Raw genomic sequence first — 20315 nt, 5'->3', positions numbered from 1 at the left:
AATATGCAATATTTTCTGATTGGGGCCCACAGAAAGTGTAAAGATGGATGAGAAAAAGTATGATATTTTCACCTTTGGGAAGAGGACTATTTTCCAGTTGGTGCATATTTACCAAAGACAGGAGCCTCAATTACTGGCCAGTTTTCCTTAGTTACTGGAATATATCAGACCAACATGTTTTTCACTGCAATCACTACTGAAAAATGTTTGTCTTAGAAACCCAGGATTTAGGTTTAATTAAAAAAAAAAAAAAAGAAATTAGAAGAATGACCAAAGCTGACTTTTCGTTCCATTCACACCTCTATGTTTCTGTGAAGTGACTAGTTGCAGGAGGTTCACTTTCTTCTCAGCCAAGCACTTAAAAGTATCCTACCAGCTCCTCTCCTCTCAATTAATTATATATATATATATATTCACTAGCAAATGTATGAAAGAGAGAGAGAAAAAGGAGGAAAAGGGAAAGGGAAAGAAGGAAAGAAGGAAAGAGGAAAAGAGGAAGAGGAAGAGGAAGAGGAAGAGAGAGAAAGAGAAAAAGAGAAGAAAGAGAAAGAGAAAGAGAAAGAAAGAGAAAGGAGAAAGAGAAAGAGAAAGAAAGAGAAAGAGAAAGAGAAAGAGAAAGAGAAAGAGAAAGAGAAAGAGAAAGAGAAAGAGAAAGAGAAAGAGAAAGAGAAAGAGAAAGAGAAAGAGAAAGAGAAAGAGAAAGAGAAAGAGAAAGAGAAAGAGAAAGAGAAAGAGGAAGAGAAAGAGGAAGAGAAGAGAGAGAAATTGCACTTCAAATAATATTCATTAAAAATGTGATTCTTTGTCGTTTCTGTGGGGGGGAGATTAAGGTTAAGGAGGAAAAAAGTCTTAGCCTGTAAAAAAATGAATCAAGGGCAAGCATTAAGTATTACAAACAAATTCCCTTGAAGTTCTTCTATAAATCCATTGAACTTTAACCTGAGATAAGGCTCACAGAAGTAGTGTCCTACCACAGTTAGCAATTATCTCACTACTTTCTTTCCATAAAGATATAACAGTTTGTGTGCTAAGTGCAAGAACAAACACAGAGAACATTTTCATGTGTAAGTGTAAGTGTAGCTGCCAGTTCTCCAATTCTCCCTGATTTACAGGCTACCTTTCATGCCTCAGTTACTGCAAATTAATTTTTGGACAAAATATCCTACTTGATGTGTATTCAGCAGTGGTTTTTTTTTTTAATAACCAAAATGAACTTAATTATTCTCTTAAACACATGAGGTGAAATTTTGGTTCCAATTGAACAAATGGGAATTTTGCCACTAAAAACACAGCCAAGATTTCACTCATGAACTGTTAAAATAGTTGAGCCTACTACTTTTTTTTCCAGTTCAATTAATGACGCTGTATAGGAATAACAGAAAAAAAATCTAGCAGGATTAAAAATGTTTCCATGAATAGCCAGCAAAGAATGGCTCTGTTGGTCAGTTATGTGAATCCTAGGATCTTCAAATCCTTTTGAAATGACAAAACAACCTCAGCCGCCTCTTTATTCCCTCTTCCTGCCCCCAGCCCCCCCCCCCCCCCCCCAACTTCCCACCCCCCAAAAAAAGAGAAATCAATACAACTTGGAAAAAAACAGACAGTTCTACTCACATTTACTTAACTCTAAATCTAAAAAAAATATCTATGGACATTTATGGATAAGTTCTGAGATTGTTCCCAGTTAAACATGCAGCTTGTGTCTCGTTAATCAAATAATCAATAGAGTTGAATATGTTAAAGAAAGTAACACTTCATGATAGTATTTCATTATTTTTGCAATTGAATTAAAACAGAAAAATGATAAAAAATGCTTCAACTCAGCCAATCTTATTCTGAAAGATAATACTATATATAGATAAATCCAAGAAATACAATATCTTTGTCTTTACATACTTTAATTACTGTTCTAGGTTCTGTTTCAAGATTAAGTTTCTACCATTCTGTTAAAATACCAAAGTGTGACTTCAGCAAAGCTTACATTCATGTTACATGCATATCTGGAAAGAGGAAATTAAATGCACTATAGAAAGCACATTCTGCAGAGAACAAGCAGTCAGGTCAGCATGCATGGTGCATTGGAAGGTTTGTTCTCTTTGACAAATCCTAACATGATAACAAAAGCCTGTCATTTTCTTCCCAATCAGAACAATGAAGTGTCTGATACTGGGCTGAGTTTGCCTGCAGTAAAAAAAAGCAAACAATACTGGAAATGACAACTGTGTTATCACAGTTGGAGTAGAGAAAGCTGGTTGATGGTAGCACATTAGGTGGTGTATGTCAGTGCAATTGTATCACTGAATGAAAAGACATTTCTCATAGCAATCACAGCCTGAATGACACTTCACTCAAGGGAAAATAATTGATTTACCTTTCTTCTCCTCTTGCTTCCTCACCACAGCTGAAATGGAAATAAAAATAATTTTTTTTTTTTTTCACAACTGAATCTAATAACATGTAGTAAAAATAAAAATAACTCAAACTTTCTTATGGGTACCTCAAAAGTTACATATATCGTGCAATATGGGAGTAGAATTCTTTGGCAGATGAAGAATGTGATGATAAGAAATTTGATGTGTTTCCTTAAACTCCCATCTCAGCAAATGGGATCGAGATCCATCTTACTAGATTCCTACATTTAGTAACATAGATATTGTTCCTCCCAAACACTAATAATGGCACATAAGAGGATCAGAGTGAATAAATACAACTGAGATGGAGGGTATTTCGGACTATGAAGACATGAATTAGAAAACAGAGACTAAAGGAATGTTATTATGAATCTTCTGTTTCTTATAAAAAAACCCAGCATCTGAAGATGTTTGGTTTCTAATCTGCCTAAGATAGGATATTGCTAGATCTGGGAAGGGAAACAGATCAAAACGAAACTGTTGCATACTCCTCAGGTAAAGAAACTGGGAATCAGTTCCTCCAGAACAAGCTGCTTTGTGTCTGCTATTCAATTTCTAGACACACACACACACACACACACAAAAAGCCCCAAAAGCTCAGCTTTCAATACCAATAGAGGATCATGTGTATCTGCAGGGAGTACTGTGAAAATATATCAAGATTTCATTAAAAGGACTGAGATGTCTGGAATAGAAGACAATTACCTATATTTGCAGGTGATTGCTCCAAATCTGATGGAAGTGAGCCAAATTCATACCCAAGTCCATTTGAATTCTATGTACTACCCATTTCCCAACCTTCACTTACAGAACCTTCTGAAAATTTAGTTAAAGATGCCAATTTATTTTGAAACTTGTCTGCTAGATGTAGTGTAGTGATCCCTGCCTTAGGGTAGCATTTCCTGGCTAAAGAAGGCAGAGGAATTCAAATTTGGAGCTCTTAAACCCCTGAAAATTGTACCTAGTAACTGTCTACCAATATAAATGATCTGTTGCGGTGCTGAAGCTGGAAAGAAAATTAGCAGAAGCATTTCTCTGCCCTTCCTTTGGAGAATGGGACCAAGAAATCAAGGGTTGTGAAGTCAGAGGAGTGAGCAGACACACACTCAGAGGTTTGCATTTTAAGTTTTGGTGCTGACCTCTGCCTTTTCAGTGTTCCTAAAATAAAAACGCTATTTTTGTTTTGTTTTGTTTTGTTTCAAACTGCCAGTATATTTGTTTAAAACAGAGAAAAAAAGGAAAAGCCTGAACATGAAATTACCAAAATGCTATTTATCAATGGCTTGAGGCAAAAATAAAGTAGATTTTAAAGACTTTTCGTGCTGTTCGCCTCTTACCCTACTCTGAGGATAAAACAGATGTTTACTATCTCAAGAATGTGTCCAGAAGTGGTAAAAAGTTTTATGTCTAGGATTAGCAAAGAACAGGCACAAGGATTCCAGGATTGGTCTTTTCAATCACTTTTCTTTCAAGGGTGACATGCATATCATAGCCACGAAGTGTGCATTTCATATCACCGTCTCTTTGGAGGATTTAGTCTTTTTTTTCCCCAGAAGCTGCTATTGAAGCCTCAGTGGCTTTCAGAAAGCACTTTGTACTAGTTAATTTATGTTCTACACAGAACAAAAAATTATTATGCTATTATATCCCATACTGGCATCTGTTTGAATTTTCACCTAGGCCATGATTTTTCTGGTGGCATGCACTGTAAATAGTCAACAAATCTTAAGAGAGCTCATTCTGACTACTGTTGCCAATAGCATTGCTCTGATCATATCCTGTTATTCAAACTTATAATGACTAGGAAAAATTTAAGAAGATCACAAACACCACCATTTACATTGCTCTTTTTGAATATGATCAGCATGTTAGTACCTGAAATGAATAATAATAATAATAAAAAAGGATAGATTACTTAAAAATTTGGTCTAAAACTGATAAAAATCTGATTACCTGCTGAGAACAAATCTAATATATCATAGTGAAGGACATGAAAAAAAGTTGAATGATGAACTAGAGAAGGTGACACTCAGATATCAGCAGTGGCCTTGGATATGTTCTTTTTTAACATTAATTTTTGGAAAAAGAACAAATTCTTAGTTCCTGTGCTATACTGATGATAGTTATTATCTACTTCTTGAATTAGGAATTTGTACTTACAGATCATGATAAAATAAGATACTATTAAAAACCTTAAATAACAGTGACTCTAGTCAGTCTGTTATTTTTCTTTTCTGGGATTGTTCAAATTGATTCATAAATTTCCAGTTATTATCGGTATTATACAAAGAAAAATGCATATCAGTAAATGAGGAAACATCTAATTTTTTCAGGGATAATGAATCCAGAATAACAGCTACTGCAGAAGCCAAAAATCCTCACAGGTTCAGAATGGATATATTGTATTTAACTTGGATCAGAAATTTAAATTTGAATCACCATAAGTCCTTTAATTCCACAGATACTGATGATTCAGAGGGACTTATTCCTGAGCTGAACAGAAATACTTTTTTAAAATCTTGAAATAATCTTGTAAGCATCATTTCCTATTCAGCAACAGTCTGATTCTTTTAACTGCAATCTAGCAGTAGCCAGGAACTGATATTTAGTTTGGAAACTGTTAAATTATTTCTTCCATAAATTCTCTTTTTCTTTTAGAAGAAATTGATTTCCATCCAGAGGCATGAAATTTAACTTCCTTTCTAAATTACAATAATTAATTATGAAAAGTTAAGCAATGAAAACTACATTTCCATATAAATATCTAGTTCCTCCATGTAGTTTTTGAAGAGCCTTTGACATAGATTTGTGATTTACAGTCCTCCAATCATGATCTTACTAATTAATCTCACAGGTAATCTGAATCTTCCTATTTCTTATCTGATGATAAAGAGAATTGTTTCTCTCTATTTCTTCTCTTTTCTAGCCCACTCCAGTGTCACATTATCATGTAAGAGTTTTGCATACAACACTCCAGGACAAGATGCATCTTTGATTTATGCTTTATGACTTGATGTCCTAATGCATCTGCATATGGAAGAAAGCTAATTCATTTATCTGCAAAAAACTAAGGGACCTTTTTAGAATTTATTTAACTTACTCAGACACATCTTCTTTTATATTTCCCTAGCTATCTATATTGCATTATGTTTAGTAACACTGCATTTTTTTCCATCTTGCTGTACATTCACCTGGTAAATTCAGTGTATCACAACTCCTTCTGATTCTTAACATTTTAGCAAATCTTATGCCATCAAAAAATTTCATTACATTACTCTTTCTATCTTCTCCTGTTAATTAAGGAATATAACAAGTCTAGGCAAGTAATCGTATGTAATTATTTTATGAATGGGCTGTAAGATGGAAACAAATCAATTACTCCCTGTTTCCTAATCAGATATTGATTTATTTCAATGTCCTCATTACACAGCTGCTATTGAATTTCTGCAGTGCTTCCTATTCTGTAACTTTCTACAGGCCTACTTAAATGATCCCAAAGCTGTGTTTTATTAAGATGTCTAAAACATCACTAAGCCATGATTTCCCTTTGTAGAAACCATGTAGACTAGACTGTGTCACATAGTTTTCCAGATGTGTATTTTTGTTCTGACTTTAATTATGATTTCACCTTTTTCTTGACTGAGTTTTCAGTCTCTGAATAACAGTTGAGATATTTAAAATGTTTTGCTTGACTCACCTTCAGACAGTAACTCCTTTAGCTGAAGTTGGCAGAAGTTTTGACTAAGTTCTTAACATTTATTTTGATAATAGACATACGAGCTACAGGAAGACAAAAATAAAGGGCAGACTCATCCCACATGTCAGGTACTTTATGATAACTGCTCATTGCATGCTGTTATGCTGAAGTGAAAACTACCTCATAGAGGCAGCTACAGCAAAGCAGCTGGTAGGCACTAGTTGATACTCTCTTTGCCCATCTCACCATAAATTGTCCATCTGTTCATAGCTTGAGAAGAAGGTGCAGTTTTTAAATATTTATGAACCATATAAAGTGATATTTTTCTCTCAGATCTTCCTAACAGATATTTTATCTCTCTCTGCCTGTCTTTCTAAGTTCAGAATTGCTCTTCCCAATGTCAAGAGAAATTTTAATCGCATTAAGAACCAGTATAGTGAACATCTGAAAGGACAATTTATCCTTTAAATTGTCTAGAGCATCTGTGTTTAGAATTATTCTTGCTGAGTAGCAGAAAACACCTTTCCCGCCCTTTTGCTCTTCTGGTTCAGGTTTTAATGAACATGCTTGGTGAAATGACTTCTCATCTAATTATCATCACCAATTTTGTTACTAATGGGCAAGGAATATGTTGAGGTTGAAATCTTCTGCACAACCTGGCTATTTGTTTTGTTCTAAACTGCAAGACTTGGCTGTCAGACTTACTAAGAAAATTTTCACTCAGTAGAAAAAATACAAAAAACTTAGCAATAGACTTTTATTCATTACTAGGAGTACCTTAATGAGAATACATAAGCCTATTGTCTAGAATGAAAGCAGGCTGTGTTTAAGCACAAACTCTTTTGGTTTCCAAATTATTTTTATTCCAGGGTGCAGGAATATGGATATAAAATGAACAGAACTCACAGGCATAATGGGATTTAGATCACTTGGATCATTTGGATCGCCTCCATAGTCCATAAAGTCGTGGGATAGAAGCAGTAAGAGAGTGATGGTACTACTGAGATCCTTGTACTGTATATGGAGTCTGATCATAACTCTCACTGACATTTAATGAACAGGAAATATCAACTACTTATAGGAGTCTGGCTTCTCCCATGCCTGTGTTGGTACCCGAAATGAGGGTGCAAACCTTGAGTCCAAAGATGAGCAATAAAGCAGAGGGATCCCAAATCTGTAATTTGCTGAGAAGCATATTGTTTTGGGCAGGGAGAATCCTTGTTATTGACCTCAAATATTGAGATGAAATGAATGTATATACATAAGCATGTATGAATAAAATGTTACATATATGCATTCAGAGGACTTCTATTATGAAGAAATGGGAATTCTAGCATGTAGTACTCTCTACCTCCAGAAAATAGCCTAAATATCAGTAGGCACACTTTCACTTATGAATCTGTTTTGACTACTTAATGTGTACTTCTAAATAGGTATAGACTTCATTTTGGGTTGGACTATTTGCCTCAGGAAAAAAAAAAAAAAAGGTATAAAACCATAAGGACAAAGTTGCACTTAATTTTAAAAAAATGTACCTCATTTTTATTTTACATGAACAGTTCTTTTAAATTAAAATTTTAGCTCCTTTTTTAAAAAATGGCTTTCATTAATATTGTGTATTTTTATTGCTGTACTTTTTCTCTTCTAATATCTATTGAAGATTTTTTTTTTGAGATATACAGCCACAAAATGGGAATTTACTACCTCCCAGTACATCTGTCTTGGCATTTATAAATCTGTCATTATCTTGGTGTCTGATTTTTAAAGATCTGATGACTTGAAGTATTTCTAACCAGCAGTGTTCAGAAATGAGATTCTGCAATGGTTGGAGCACTTGGGCAGGCTCATATTACAAATTTCATACTCCTATTATACATACATAATATATATAACTTATATTTAAGCTCCCTATTATTCAGGAATTTCTATTGTTATTTTATCTTCAATTTTGTGAATTCAACTTTCATATTTCAAAAATGTGTTTATCTTATCAAATTGGGGTTGCATTGTGGTCACTATAGTTAATGTAGTTTACATTGGATTTGATAGATCACTGTAAAATGGCAAATCTTACTCAAACTACTGCAGCTTCTCCAGGTGTTTTTCTGGTTGGCTATTCTAAACTGCCTATTGAAGAAGCTTCTTGTGTACTCTTAGTTGTCTAAAAGGTACCAGTGCTCATAAAGGTGTCCTCTTGTTTGTACTTCTTTACATGGCAATGGCCACAAAATTTCTGAAGCACTTTCCCTACAAGGATTTTCTCAATCTGTCTGTCTGAACTATGCAACATGTCACTTAGCATTGTTAAGTAAGAGAGGTTTAGTGAGGCACAGCATCCCACAAGGATGCTTAAAGCCACTTTGTGCACTGGGGTTAGAGTCTTCTGACAAAATGTCAATATCTTGTCATACATATTCAGTGTCACTGAGTTGTATTTGCTTTTGGAAGTGCTGCACTAATATGAATCACAGCAGCCAGGAAATGGCTTGTGAAGAACTGTCACATGGAACTGATTTCAACTGTCTGCAAAGTGCACTTGTATAAGATTTGCTGTGTCATGAGCTTTGGTGACTGGAAAATGACTGGATCTTGTTATAAACTGTAAAGTTGCTTCACTATACACATATATTCAACCTGAAATCTTCCCAATTATATTTCATTTTTTTGTTGAACTCCTGCTCCAGGGGATCTTATAGGGTCTGCAGCCCTGCTCAGATCAACCACTTCACAGAATTAAGATAAACAAGACTTTAAAAAAGAGCTGCTGATGCACCAGATAACATCTAATTCAAATGATTTAAATTCCTATAGAGTCAGTTGGAGACAAAGAGAAAAGCAGAGTGCTGTGAGATATCAGTTGCTCTCAGTGAGCTGGCAAAGCGTCAGGCAGACCCACTGGTAACCTGCAAGGATGCACCCTAAGCAATAGGGAAAACCAGAGCTAGTAGTTCTCAACTCACTCAGGAAGCTAGCAGAACCTCTGAGGACTCAACAGTTTTGCTCATCTAAGTATCCTGCCAATATTACAGAAACCAAACAGCACTATTTCAGACTTCATGCAAAGCATTGTTCTCAGTCACAAAAATCTCAGGCGTCTCTGATGTAACCTTGTACTGCATATTCTGCACAAAATTTTCATATCTTGGCTCTTGTAAGCTATAAGACACAACAACACAGGATTTTTTATGTCTCTTGCGGTGTTTCAATTTAAAAAAAAAAAAAAGCCCACATGGATGAGGTACGTGTGATATCCCATGAAATATTGTATGGAGGGCTTATTTTTCAAAAAAAGGTAGTGTAGTTAAATGTTTTGTTCTTGAAAACTGAGCACAGACCACTTCACATGTAGATAATGAAATTCAGCAACGTTTTAATAAATATTATCATTCTTGAAAGAACACAATTTTTTGAACTTGAAAGGAGCCATTATCCACCAATTACACTGGCTGATCAAACTGAGTTAATCAGGTCATTTTTTAATCTTTTATTTTTTTGTACCACTGAGTGTTTGTTTGGTACTTCACTTAATCTAATTCATTAACAATGCATATAGATGTAGAATCATAGAGTCCTTATAGTTAGAAGGTACCTCTGAGGGCCATGTAGTCCAACTGCCCTGCAATGAACAGGGATGTGCACAGCTAGATCAAGTTGCCCAGGGCATGATTCAGCCTTGCCTTGAAAGTTTCCAGGGATGGAGCATCAACTACAGCTCTGGGCAACCTGTTGCAGTGCCTCACCACCATCACTGTGAAAGACATTTTCCATTCATCCAACCAAAATCTACTGTCTTTTAGTTTGAAACCATTTCCCCTCTTCCTATCACCACAGACTCTGCTGAAGATTTTGTACTGTATCTAGCTCTCGTATACATTACTTCCTTATACCATTTGATCTTTTGTAACAAATAATGTTTTATTTTTATTACCACTAAATTTAAATAAGTCAGCCTTTAAAACAAATATTTTTGGAGCAATTAAGACAAAAACTAGAAGAGAAACTCAACAGGAAGCCAAATATTCAAATATTTTAGGGTCTAACTAATTATTAACTCTTCATTAAACTGCTTAAGTTTCATATATATGTTTGAAAGAATCTAGTTGGAAGCCCATTGGACTTGGTTCCATAAAGCTCAAAATATAAAAGCTAAGTTGTATTAAAACATTAATGCACCAAACATAAATGCACTTCCATATTGATTGTTGACTAAAGTAATCTGGACGAAAATGTACAATAATGTATCTATATTTTTCTCATGTCCTAGACCCTGAAATAACAATAGTTCTTCTACTACTCTTCAAAGAGATTGAGACTATTTAAGACCTGGCTCCACTTGTAGCACTTAAGCCCTTATATTGCTTTAGAATGAAAACAATGCACAAAATAATAGTGGTTTTCTTCTATGATGCTATATACTACCTATATATATATATGTGAAACAGCTGCAATTAAAATACTTGCAAGTGTCTCTCATAACTTTGTCAGAGAAAATATTGCCTCATTATTTCTAGTGATCTTTAGAAAAAATCTGAAGGTAAGAATTAAAATTATCTGAAGTGGTCTTCAAAACCAAATGAGTATATGTTTAAGATTGACTCTTCCCATAGTTTAAATGACTGTTATTAGTCAGCAAGTCATTACATATTCTTATCCATGTTGCATCCTTTATAGCTTTAACAAGAGAGCCTGCTTTATAATGAGCTGGTTGCATTTAATCAATATTCAAATAGTGTCAAAGTATAACTAAGTCTCTTTTGAATTTAGTTAATATGAATAAATAAACCTGAAAGTACTTGTTTATTATAATTAGAGTTTTGACACTGTCTAAAAATGCTCACTATATTCTGTAATTGATCTTTATTTGATGACTAGAACTGATACTTCAGTGTAAGGAAGAATAAACCACAATAAATTAATATATTATAGAAGTGAAATACAATGAAATGCAATGAATTTTTTGTATTGAAATACAATACAAATAAATTTATTTAGCAATAAATTTAAATAGCAAGAATGAGAAAAAATTAAGAAAGAAGAAGGAAAGCCCCTGGAACATTGAAGGTAAAACAGTACTGCTGATGTCTATGACTTAGTCTCATATATATACCTTATTATCATACAAGAAAAAAAAAAAAAAAAGGCACAGTAGCAAAGGATGCCATTCCAGAATGACATAGCTAAGTCTTAAATTAAAGCACTACTCAACTCGTTATCATTACCTTTCTCCTTTGTCATAGTTGAAACTTTCATTTCTTTTCCTTTCGAAGAGTCTGAAAAAAATCCAAAAAAAAAAAAAAGAAGGAGAAAGTTAGAAATATGAGTATATATTATGTCTGTCTATATTACTATCTGTACTGTCTAGAAAACATGCTTCTGATCAAGCAAAATTTTTGTTAGGAATTAGAATTTCTGTTAACTTCAATACAAGTCTCAAATTAGGATTTGAAAACTAAACAAAAATTCTCACAAAATCATCTAGCAAAGATTCTTCACTTCTAATTATGCTCTCGTTCTTGTGAAGTCTATCATTTAAGTCCGTCAAGAGTTTAGGAACAGTTCTGTTACTAACTCCAGACTTTATTTTTTAAGACCAGCCTTTCTAAGACGTTATTGGCTAAGGTTTACTCTCAAGCAACAGATAAAGAACACAATTTCTGAATCATATAACACAACATTCATTTCAATGTATGATATTTATTAAGGGAGAAGAAGAGAGCTCTAGTTCCTTTTCACAAAAAATCTGTAATACAAAAATATAAAGAAACTGCAATATATATTGATAGCAACAGGCTTCATAAATAAAACGGATTATTTACTAACTACATTATAAGACATTACCCTTTTCCTTTAAGACTGTTGGAGACATCACATCTTTTCTTTTACCAGTCTCTAGAATGAAACATTTAACATTTATCACAAGTCAGGTTAGAGAAATAAGATGACACTTGAAAAGAGAAAAAGTTAGACATTTTGATATTTAGAGACCAAAAAAGATGGGATAATTAAATGGATTTAACAGCATGGAAACAAAGAACAGGACAAAACTATGAGGTCATTCATGCATCCATTCAGACTTGGATGTTCAAAATAATAAACTATCAATATGTTATTACTGTCTCTGCATTTGAAGGAAACTGTTAAGCTTTCTCTCAAGCAGGAAATGAAAAACAATTATTAACAAAGTGAAAAGCAATGTAATAGACTAGCTAAATTAATAAAATTTTCTTTTGCTGAACCCAAGGAAAAATTTAATTCACACAGATACAGTAAAAATATTAGGCTTTGAATGCCAGAGGCTTCTGATAAAAGTACATTGGAGTTTTTATTTATTTATTTAGGCATGACAAGACTTCAAGAACCCAGTTATTCTTTTAACATCAAGGAGCACATGTGTGAATTGCCTGTGAATAATGTCACTCTTTCTACATCACAGAATCACAGAATTGTAGGGGTTGGAAGGGACCTCCAGAGATCATCTAGTCCAACCCCACTGCCAAAGTAGACTCCCTAGACCAGGTTGCACAGGTAGACATCCAGGTGGGTTTTGTTTCCACAAAACGTCTCCAGAGGAGACTCTACCACCTCTCCAGACAGTCTGTTCCAGTGTGCCATCACCCTTACTGTTAAGAAATTCTTCCACACATTTGTGTGGAACTTCCTGTTCTTCATTTTGTGGCCATTTCCCCTCGTCCTATCGCCATTCACCACTGAAAAGAGTCCACTCTCGTTACTTTGCCTCCTGCACCTTAGTTATTTGTAGACATGGATCAGAACCCATCTGACTTTTCTTAAGACTGAACAGACCTAGGTTGCTCAGCCTTTTCTCATATGAGAGATGCTCCAGGCCCTTTATCATCTTTGTGGCCGTTCACAATTTTGAGCAGACTCTTTTGAGGAGATTCCTGTCTTTTCTGTACCAGGGAGCCCTCCAGGACAGAGTAGAGGGGGATTATCATGTCCCTCTACCTGCTGGTCACTCTCTTCTTAATGCATCCCAGGATGCCATTGGCCACCAGGGCACATTGCTGGCCAGCCTATCATCCATCAGGACCCCCAGGTGCACCTCCACGGAGCTCTTCTCCAACAGGTCATCTCCTAAACTGTACTGGTGCATGCAGTTATTCTTCCCTAGGTGCAAGACTCTACACTTGCTCTTGTTAAACGTTATCTAGTTCCTCTCTGCCTAACTCTTCAGCCTATCCATGTCTTGCTGGATGGCAGCACAACCTTCCAGTGTGTCAGCCATTCCTTCTAGCTTGGTACCATCAGCAAACTTCCCAAGGGTGGTGATACATGTATGTAGCCCTCTAAAATCACAGGCAAGCTGGGTATAAAATAACAGTAGTCCACAACCTCAAAATGTATATTCATATATTTTATGTTATAACAGTCTAGAAACTAAATTATGTCTTTATTTTTTTTTTTTCTGCATTATATGTCAAAGTGTTAAAGGAGTTGAGAAAGATGTTGAAATTCTCATTATCTCTTTCTTGTGTAGTACCCTGGCTTCATTATATGGGAGCATCCAGAAAAAAATACTAAGTTCTTCTCAGATGTGCATCACTTTGTTTATCTCTGTTTAGCACTGGATACTTTGCCAGATATTGATTGCATGGAATATCTCCAGCTTCCAAAAAGACCCAACAAAATAACTGTGGGTCTTTGTCAAAATCTGAATCTCCATCAGCCTTTACCACTTTCATGAAAGTAAGCAGCACACAGATGTTATAATTGTTTGTATTAGTATTTGATACACATCACAGCACAACAATTAGAGTTTTCTTCAAACAGACACTGTCAAACAATCCATGACCTCTATGCATACAGCTAGCAAATCAATCTTGTCCCTTACAGATGTAGGTGTCTGTTTTGCCAATAAATCAGAATGCCATCAAATCCACGATAATAGAAACTTAAATCTTTAAAAGTAAAATAGGCCCAGGTAGTTACTATCAACCCTATTGGGGACTATACAGAACAAATGTCAAAAACAAGGATAAAGTAGATTGAACATGAAACAAAAAGTGTTTCTTTTGTCATTCTTGCATATGCCTTTAAAGATCTTTTTCCAGTGTTGAAACACTGTTCTGGTATTCAGTTCTGAATTTCTTAACTTCTCTACCTACCTTTTTCCTTTGATCCTTCAGGATTCCTGGGATTTTTTCCTTTCAGTGATTCTGTAGGGAAATAATTAAGTTTTTGAAATGCCCTTGATAAGCCTTTGACCTTTATTTACATTATCTCTAGAGACAATCTTAAAGTTCTTAAGGTGTGACACTATTGCTAGCAAACACATTAATAGAAATAACATAAATAACTCTGACAGTGGAGACCTCACAGAAGATATAAACTAGGAAGGACTAAGATAAATGCAATTAATGCCAAAGGATTAGGAATTCATAGGGCATTATCCAAAATTTCATGAAGAAGAAAGGATTCTTTTGTTTTCTCTCATGGGCTGAAGTCTGAATTTTTTGCCTTAGTCCTTTAGGGGGCATGTTTCTCATATCAGCAAACACAGGAAAAGTATAACATACAATGCATAAACAGTTGATATAAAATACAAGTACAAAATGTATATATTAAATTAACTATTAAATTTTGCATCAGGGAACATTAGGATAAAATCATTATTTCATAAGATTATATGTGTTTGTGGTTTGAACGAGAGAACATCAAAGCCTGCAGGATGCTGAGTAGACTTAATTACGTTCCATCTGATAGGTTATACCACCTTAATATCTAGGGAAAAAAGGAAGTTAATTATTCCAGATTAACATTAACAAAATATTCAGTAAATAAACCATAATGATTAAAGAAGATATACTCCAAAATGAGCTTATAAATGATAGCCCTACTGGCTGTCTTGGAATGAGGATGTGATCCCACTTATCCATCTGGCTTCAAGTGTGAGTTATTACAGAAAAAGCTGACTTACAATGTGTTTGAAGGCTTTAGAGAAATCACACCATAACTAGATAAGTACTTACGTTGGGAGCTTGGTGTAGCTAGTGCGTTTCCATGGGGGATTCAGAAAAAACTTCAATGTTAAGACTGAAATATTTTGAAGGAGCTATAGAAGAAGTGAGCTTGACCATTTTACATGCTGTGCACATCTGCAATCTCAAAGATGAGCAGCCACTATTTCAGCCACCAGAACAAACCAATAAAATTCTGCACGGCCAACTGCAATATACCTTGTCTTTCACATCACTATTGTCTCTGTTGAATTGTACCACCCACTGCTTCACTGTGCTTACATCCACTGTTTAGTCTCCATGAAGGTACAGCAAGTGTCAGTGAATGTTAGTGGGTGTCATTTCTTTTCTTCATGGAGGAATTCAATGAGACACCTTTGCTTCATATGAACTTCCATAACAGGTGCCATTTTGTAGAACTGCCTCTCTGCTGCCATTACTTTCAGAGCAGCCCTTATACATTTTCCATTGTTCAGAAGAGAAAGTTATTAGGAAAGATCTTAACTGTAACTCAGAAAGTCTTTGTGATATTTAATTAATTTTGAGACTCCTGAATATTAATTTGTTCACAATGTTCCATTTAAGTTCTTTTTTTGGTTTGTTTTTGTTTTTTTTTTGGCAGCAAATCCTTTTTACAATTTTAACCAATTAAATATTGATTGGCTAAGATTTCAAAAAGATAAGATTAAGATTTTTAACGATTACTTTTAAGTGAATATCTTCATTCTATGTTGTGAAATTTTAAAACAAGTATTTTATGCTTTTGTGACTATTCTTACCTTTATCTTTTAAAGCTGTAGAATTCTTTCCTTCCTTTTCTTTAGCATGTTCTGTAAAAAGTAATTCATTAATCTTCAAGATAGAGTGATAAACGTTAACATCTAATACCTCTGGGATAACGACTGAGTAATTGGTGTCTGACTGAGCCCCGATACCAATTAAATGTGTAGCACAAAACACTATGTGCACTGTGTGCATGCTCACAAAGTGAAGCCATGAAAGTTCCTTAACTTTGATAAAAGAAAAAAGATTGCTCAAAGATCACCTATTTCACTTTGCAGCATGTAATAGAAAATGCTAGCAAGTGTTGCTAAATTCTGAGTTTGGACTTCTACCTACCTATATATATATATATATATATATATATATATATTTTTTTTTTTAAGATATTTCATATTAGCAAAGGCTTATATGCATTGCTGATAATACTAATAAAGTTCTATAACAATTTACTGAACTAGTATTACACTTATAAATCCCTACTAAGTTGTACGTTGAAAACAAAATGCCCAATTCACTGCAAGATATTTTCTTGATGTGAATATATCCCCAAGTTTTCTACAATTATATCCTGTGGCATTACCTTTATCTTTGATAGCAGTTGAATTTTTCAGTTCTTTCTCTTTTCCAGGATCTGTAAATGAAGTATTTACACAGACAAAGCGACAGTCAGAACCAATAACCGAGTGAAACTAGGAGCCATAAGCTCAAGAAAATCAAGCTTGCAGATTGTATGAGTGACTACAACTGAATATTGGAAGAAACAGCTACAAGCAGTGATTGGGAAAGTTGTACAAAATTTACCAATTTCTGTTCAACTGCAGGTCACAGAATGTTTTATATTGGTTTAATTATGATGCAAATCAATGTGTAAACTTCTAATTATTGTGAGATAAGGATATTGTGTCAACTTTCTTAAGTACATAGAGCAAAATTAACCCTTTACCAGTTTTGACTTATTAGAAGTGGTTGTGATGTATTTCCCCCATTTGAGATTGTCCATTCTTGCTGTGCAGGTCCAAAGATCTCCTTATTGAAAGGATTTAATGAGCATCAGATGCATTTCAGAAGGGAATAGCACCACAACAGTGACAAATAGAAGGTCAAAGAGGTATTTCTATTCTGCCTACAGACGAGTAGCAAAGATGGCTAGGTGATATTATTCTTTAAGGATACTGGATGATGAGGGATAGTTACCTGACTAGAAGACAAGAAGTAATAATTCTGTTTTGGACAAAACATGAGATTAAGATTCTGGTTTGATGAAACCAAGTTCTCCCAAGCTTCCCCTTGTTTTCCCAAAATTAAAAGGACAGATGGGTCTGTTCCCTAACAGGCTAGTCAGGAAGAACAGACTTGGGTTTTGATCTTTTTCATGTAAAGTGAGTGTTTTAAATGACTAATGATTACAGTTCTTTAAACATGTTATCTGAGAAACACTAATTAAGTGCCATTTTCTGGAAAAGAAATGCAGTGCTCTTCAACAGATATGAAGCAAAAAATTTTTGCTACTGAGAAACCCAGCAACAGTTCTCTGGCAGAAGATCTTGAAGAGATTTGTGCAAAGACTCCCTCAGTTTCTGAAAATGAGATAAGACTCCTTGTAAGTAGGAAATCGTATTGTGTTCAGTAGATAGATCTGAAACTTGCAGCAGCTGCAGTGCATAGTTGCAGTGAAAATTGTGTACTATCTAGAAGCACACACAGTTCAAATATTGTCACCTTTGTAATTATAGCATTTAATGTATCCAATAGCAGTTTATCATTATTATTAATACAGTTTCTTGTTCATAATTTATTACTGGGATCCATGTAAGACAAGTTTATGGGGAATCTACATTGAAAGAATTTAGGTACGATATAATTTTATTTATAGCAGAAGTGAACCTCAGGTGAAAAACGTTTCATTTGCTGTTGACATAGAAACTCCTTTGATGGTGTGCTTGGATTCAAGGTTTCAACATTTAATTGCTTTTCACCTTCTACGATGTGCCTCTAAAATGGCCATAAAATTAGACCACATAATTTTGAAAGAATATTTGGAAAAGGAATTTGTAAAAAAAAGGTCAAAAGTGAAAATTAATTGTAAGTAAACTTTCTTTTTCCATCTTCATCACATCTGGTTCAGTATCTGCCTGTGGTCTCTTGCTTCTACCTTCAGGATTTTGCTCAGGATTTTATGTTTCAGCATGATTTTAAGATTCATAAATTTTCAAATTGAGAAAACACTCAGGTTATCCGTGGAACATACAGAAGGGAGATACATAACCCTAACAGTCTCCTCAAAAACTTAAGCAACATTAGTATTTATTTAAATACTAAGTTAACGTCAACTGCCAGTGTTAATAGATACAAAAATCACTGAAAAGGCTGAAAAATGCTCTCTTCTGTGCTCACGAGTTACTGAAAATTTCCAAAAATTCCTTGTTCCATACAGGGCTCTCTACAAAGAGGAGTGTGGAAGACAAACATTTCCTCTCTTGCTTCGCTCTCTCTTTTATTGTTACTGACAATTAATAAAGAAGAATTTGTAATTAATCAAAAAAAAAAACAAAAAAAAAACCACTGATAAATAGTACACTGCTATGTCAATACGAAAGTTAATTATTTAATGCACAGTATAAATCTGTTTATGTTCAGGAGCCTTTCCAGGACAATAACATACATCTGTTGTGCACATCCATTATTAATGTTATACAAACTGTTGTAAAAAATTACACTTTTCTTAATTATCAAAAAAAATCATTAAAAAATTTGGAACTGAAGTTTTAAGTAAATACTGATAAATCTTGAAGTCTCAAATTGTCCCCAAGCAAGAAAACTTTATGTGTTCCAGGGACTGTTGTCATCTACAGGAGAAATACTGGCTTTTAGAATGGTGATGCAGGTGCTGAAGAATAACTTAAAGTGTGGTCCAGAACTGACCTGGAGATGTGAACTTAAATCAGAAATAGACATCAGCCATTCTGTAGGACTGAATTTTCTGACATCTGTTAGATAGTTCAAAGTCAATTCAAGATCAGGCTGGACTACCCAGGTCAGGCTGGACAGGATTCTGAGCAACCTGGTCTAGCTGTAGGTGTCCCTGTTCATTACAGGGGACTTGGACTAGATGAACTTTAAGGGTCCCTTCCAATTCAAACAATTCTATGTTACTATGATTCTATGACAGTTTTACATATATTGTAGCACAAGTCCCAGGACAGTAACTTTTCTTTGTAACGATTTGCAGTGTTAAGCTTATACTGAGATCCGAAATGCATAGTTGAAACCTGTAAAGCACCCAACAGACTTGGAAACAAGAATTTTGTGTGAAAAGAAATAAATATAAACTTTGCAAATAGGTTTTTCATGAGTGTACAGCAAATGTCTCTCCCTTTTGTCACAGAAGAATACACAGTAATGGGATGAAACTTCTTTGGCTTAAGTAGACTCACATGTCTGCAAATATCCATTGTTACCCATCTGAATGCCTACCTGTGTGACCTATTGTAGGGTACCTGCTTTGACAGGGGTCTTGGACTCTGTGTTCTCTTGAGGTCCCTTCCAACCCCTGCAATTCTATGATTCAGTTACTAATATCAGTTTTGTTGTGTAAGCTCTAGTTTGTCTACCACAAACCTCATACAATTCTCAGTTGCAGCAGTAATTTTTACACACGTTCTTTTTCCATTCATAGATTAGACACTGATTTATCAGTTACAGGAAGAAGTAATATCTAAATCTTTTGCTTACTTGCATGTTTCATCTTTGGTTTATCTGAGGAAAGAGAAAAAGAAGGGAAGATAAGGTTAAAAGGTAAAATAAAAATATATATTCACTTAAGAAAATATTTTTAATTCTAGCAACTATTGAAAATGTCTTTAAAGAAATATTTTCTCTGTGTACTTAAATACAGCTTGAAAATGATTTTGACTCTATTGTTGCTTGGCAGCACAAGTGAAAAAATTTCATTGTTCTTACATAATACCATGCAGATACAAAGCAGAAGCATAAAAATAGGATTCTCATATAATCTGCTTTAAGTGATGCTAGATTTCTTATAGCCTTTCATATAACCTTTCTTAATTATAGTGGGTAACATGAGAAAATATCTTTGCCTTTTCATCATTTCCTTTATGTATTAATTCACAGTTGCTTTAATAACATACTAACTCCTTGGCAACATCATGGCATTTGTTCATGTCAGACAAACAGAGTACAGTTAAAGCACTATCTTTTACCAGTGACTCCTGGCAGTTTTTTGTCTTCTCTGTCTCCTTTCAGTAATAAGAAATGTTATGTGGATTTTTATCTATTAATTTATTTTTTTTTAACTGCTAATGAGAGGTTGGTGAACAGGAATGTTGCTGTAACCTTCCTGTTCATTTCTGGACAGCAGGGGTTTGAAGAGAAATCTACAACACCATATTATAGACCACTGAAACAATTCTTTAGGTTTGAAACAAT

The 20315-nt window shown here is 34.5% G+C and overlaps 1 protein-coding gene across 3 annotated transcripts in view; it reads right to left on the bottom strand.

The window, feature by feature from the left end:
- The window catches only part of TRDN (triadin), a 209831-nt gene that overhangs the window by 43001 nt on the left and 146515 nt on the right, over nt 1-20315 (bottom strand). For all 3 annotated transcript variants that reach the window (XM_065734365.1, XM_065734358.1, XM_065734367.1), the window contains exons 22-28: nt 19602-19625; nt 16450-16500; nt 15866-15916; nt 14235-14285; nt 11947-11997; nt 11328-11378; nt 2372-2401 (exon numbers count right to left, since the gene is read on the bottom strand). In XM_065734365.1, coding sequence (XP_065590437.1) covers nt 2372-2401; nt 11328-11378; nt 11947-11997; nt 14235-14285; nt 15866-15916; nt 16450-16500; nt 19602-19625 — 309 coding nt within the window. The remainder of the gene's footprint in view (nt 1-2371; nt 2402-11327; nt 11379-11946; nt 11998-14234; nt 14286-15865; nt 15917-16449; nt 16501-19601; nt 19626-20315) is intronic.

Source organism: Cyrtonyx montezumae, unplaced genomic scaffold, assembly GCF_038088225.1.
Source record: "Cyrtonyx montezumae isolate F1298 unplaced genomic scaffold, pur_monq_1.0 scaffold_0, whole genome shotgun sequence".
Classification (NCBI taxonomy): domain Eukaryota; kingdom Metazoa; phylum Chordata; class Aves; order Galliformes; family Odontophoridae; genus Cyrtonyx; species Cyrtonyx montezumae.
Note: the sequence above shows the minus strand (reverse complement) of the source record. Positions and strands in the feature narration are given on the sequence as shown.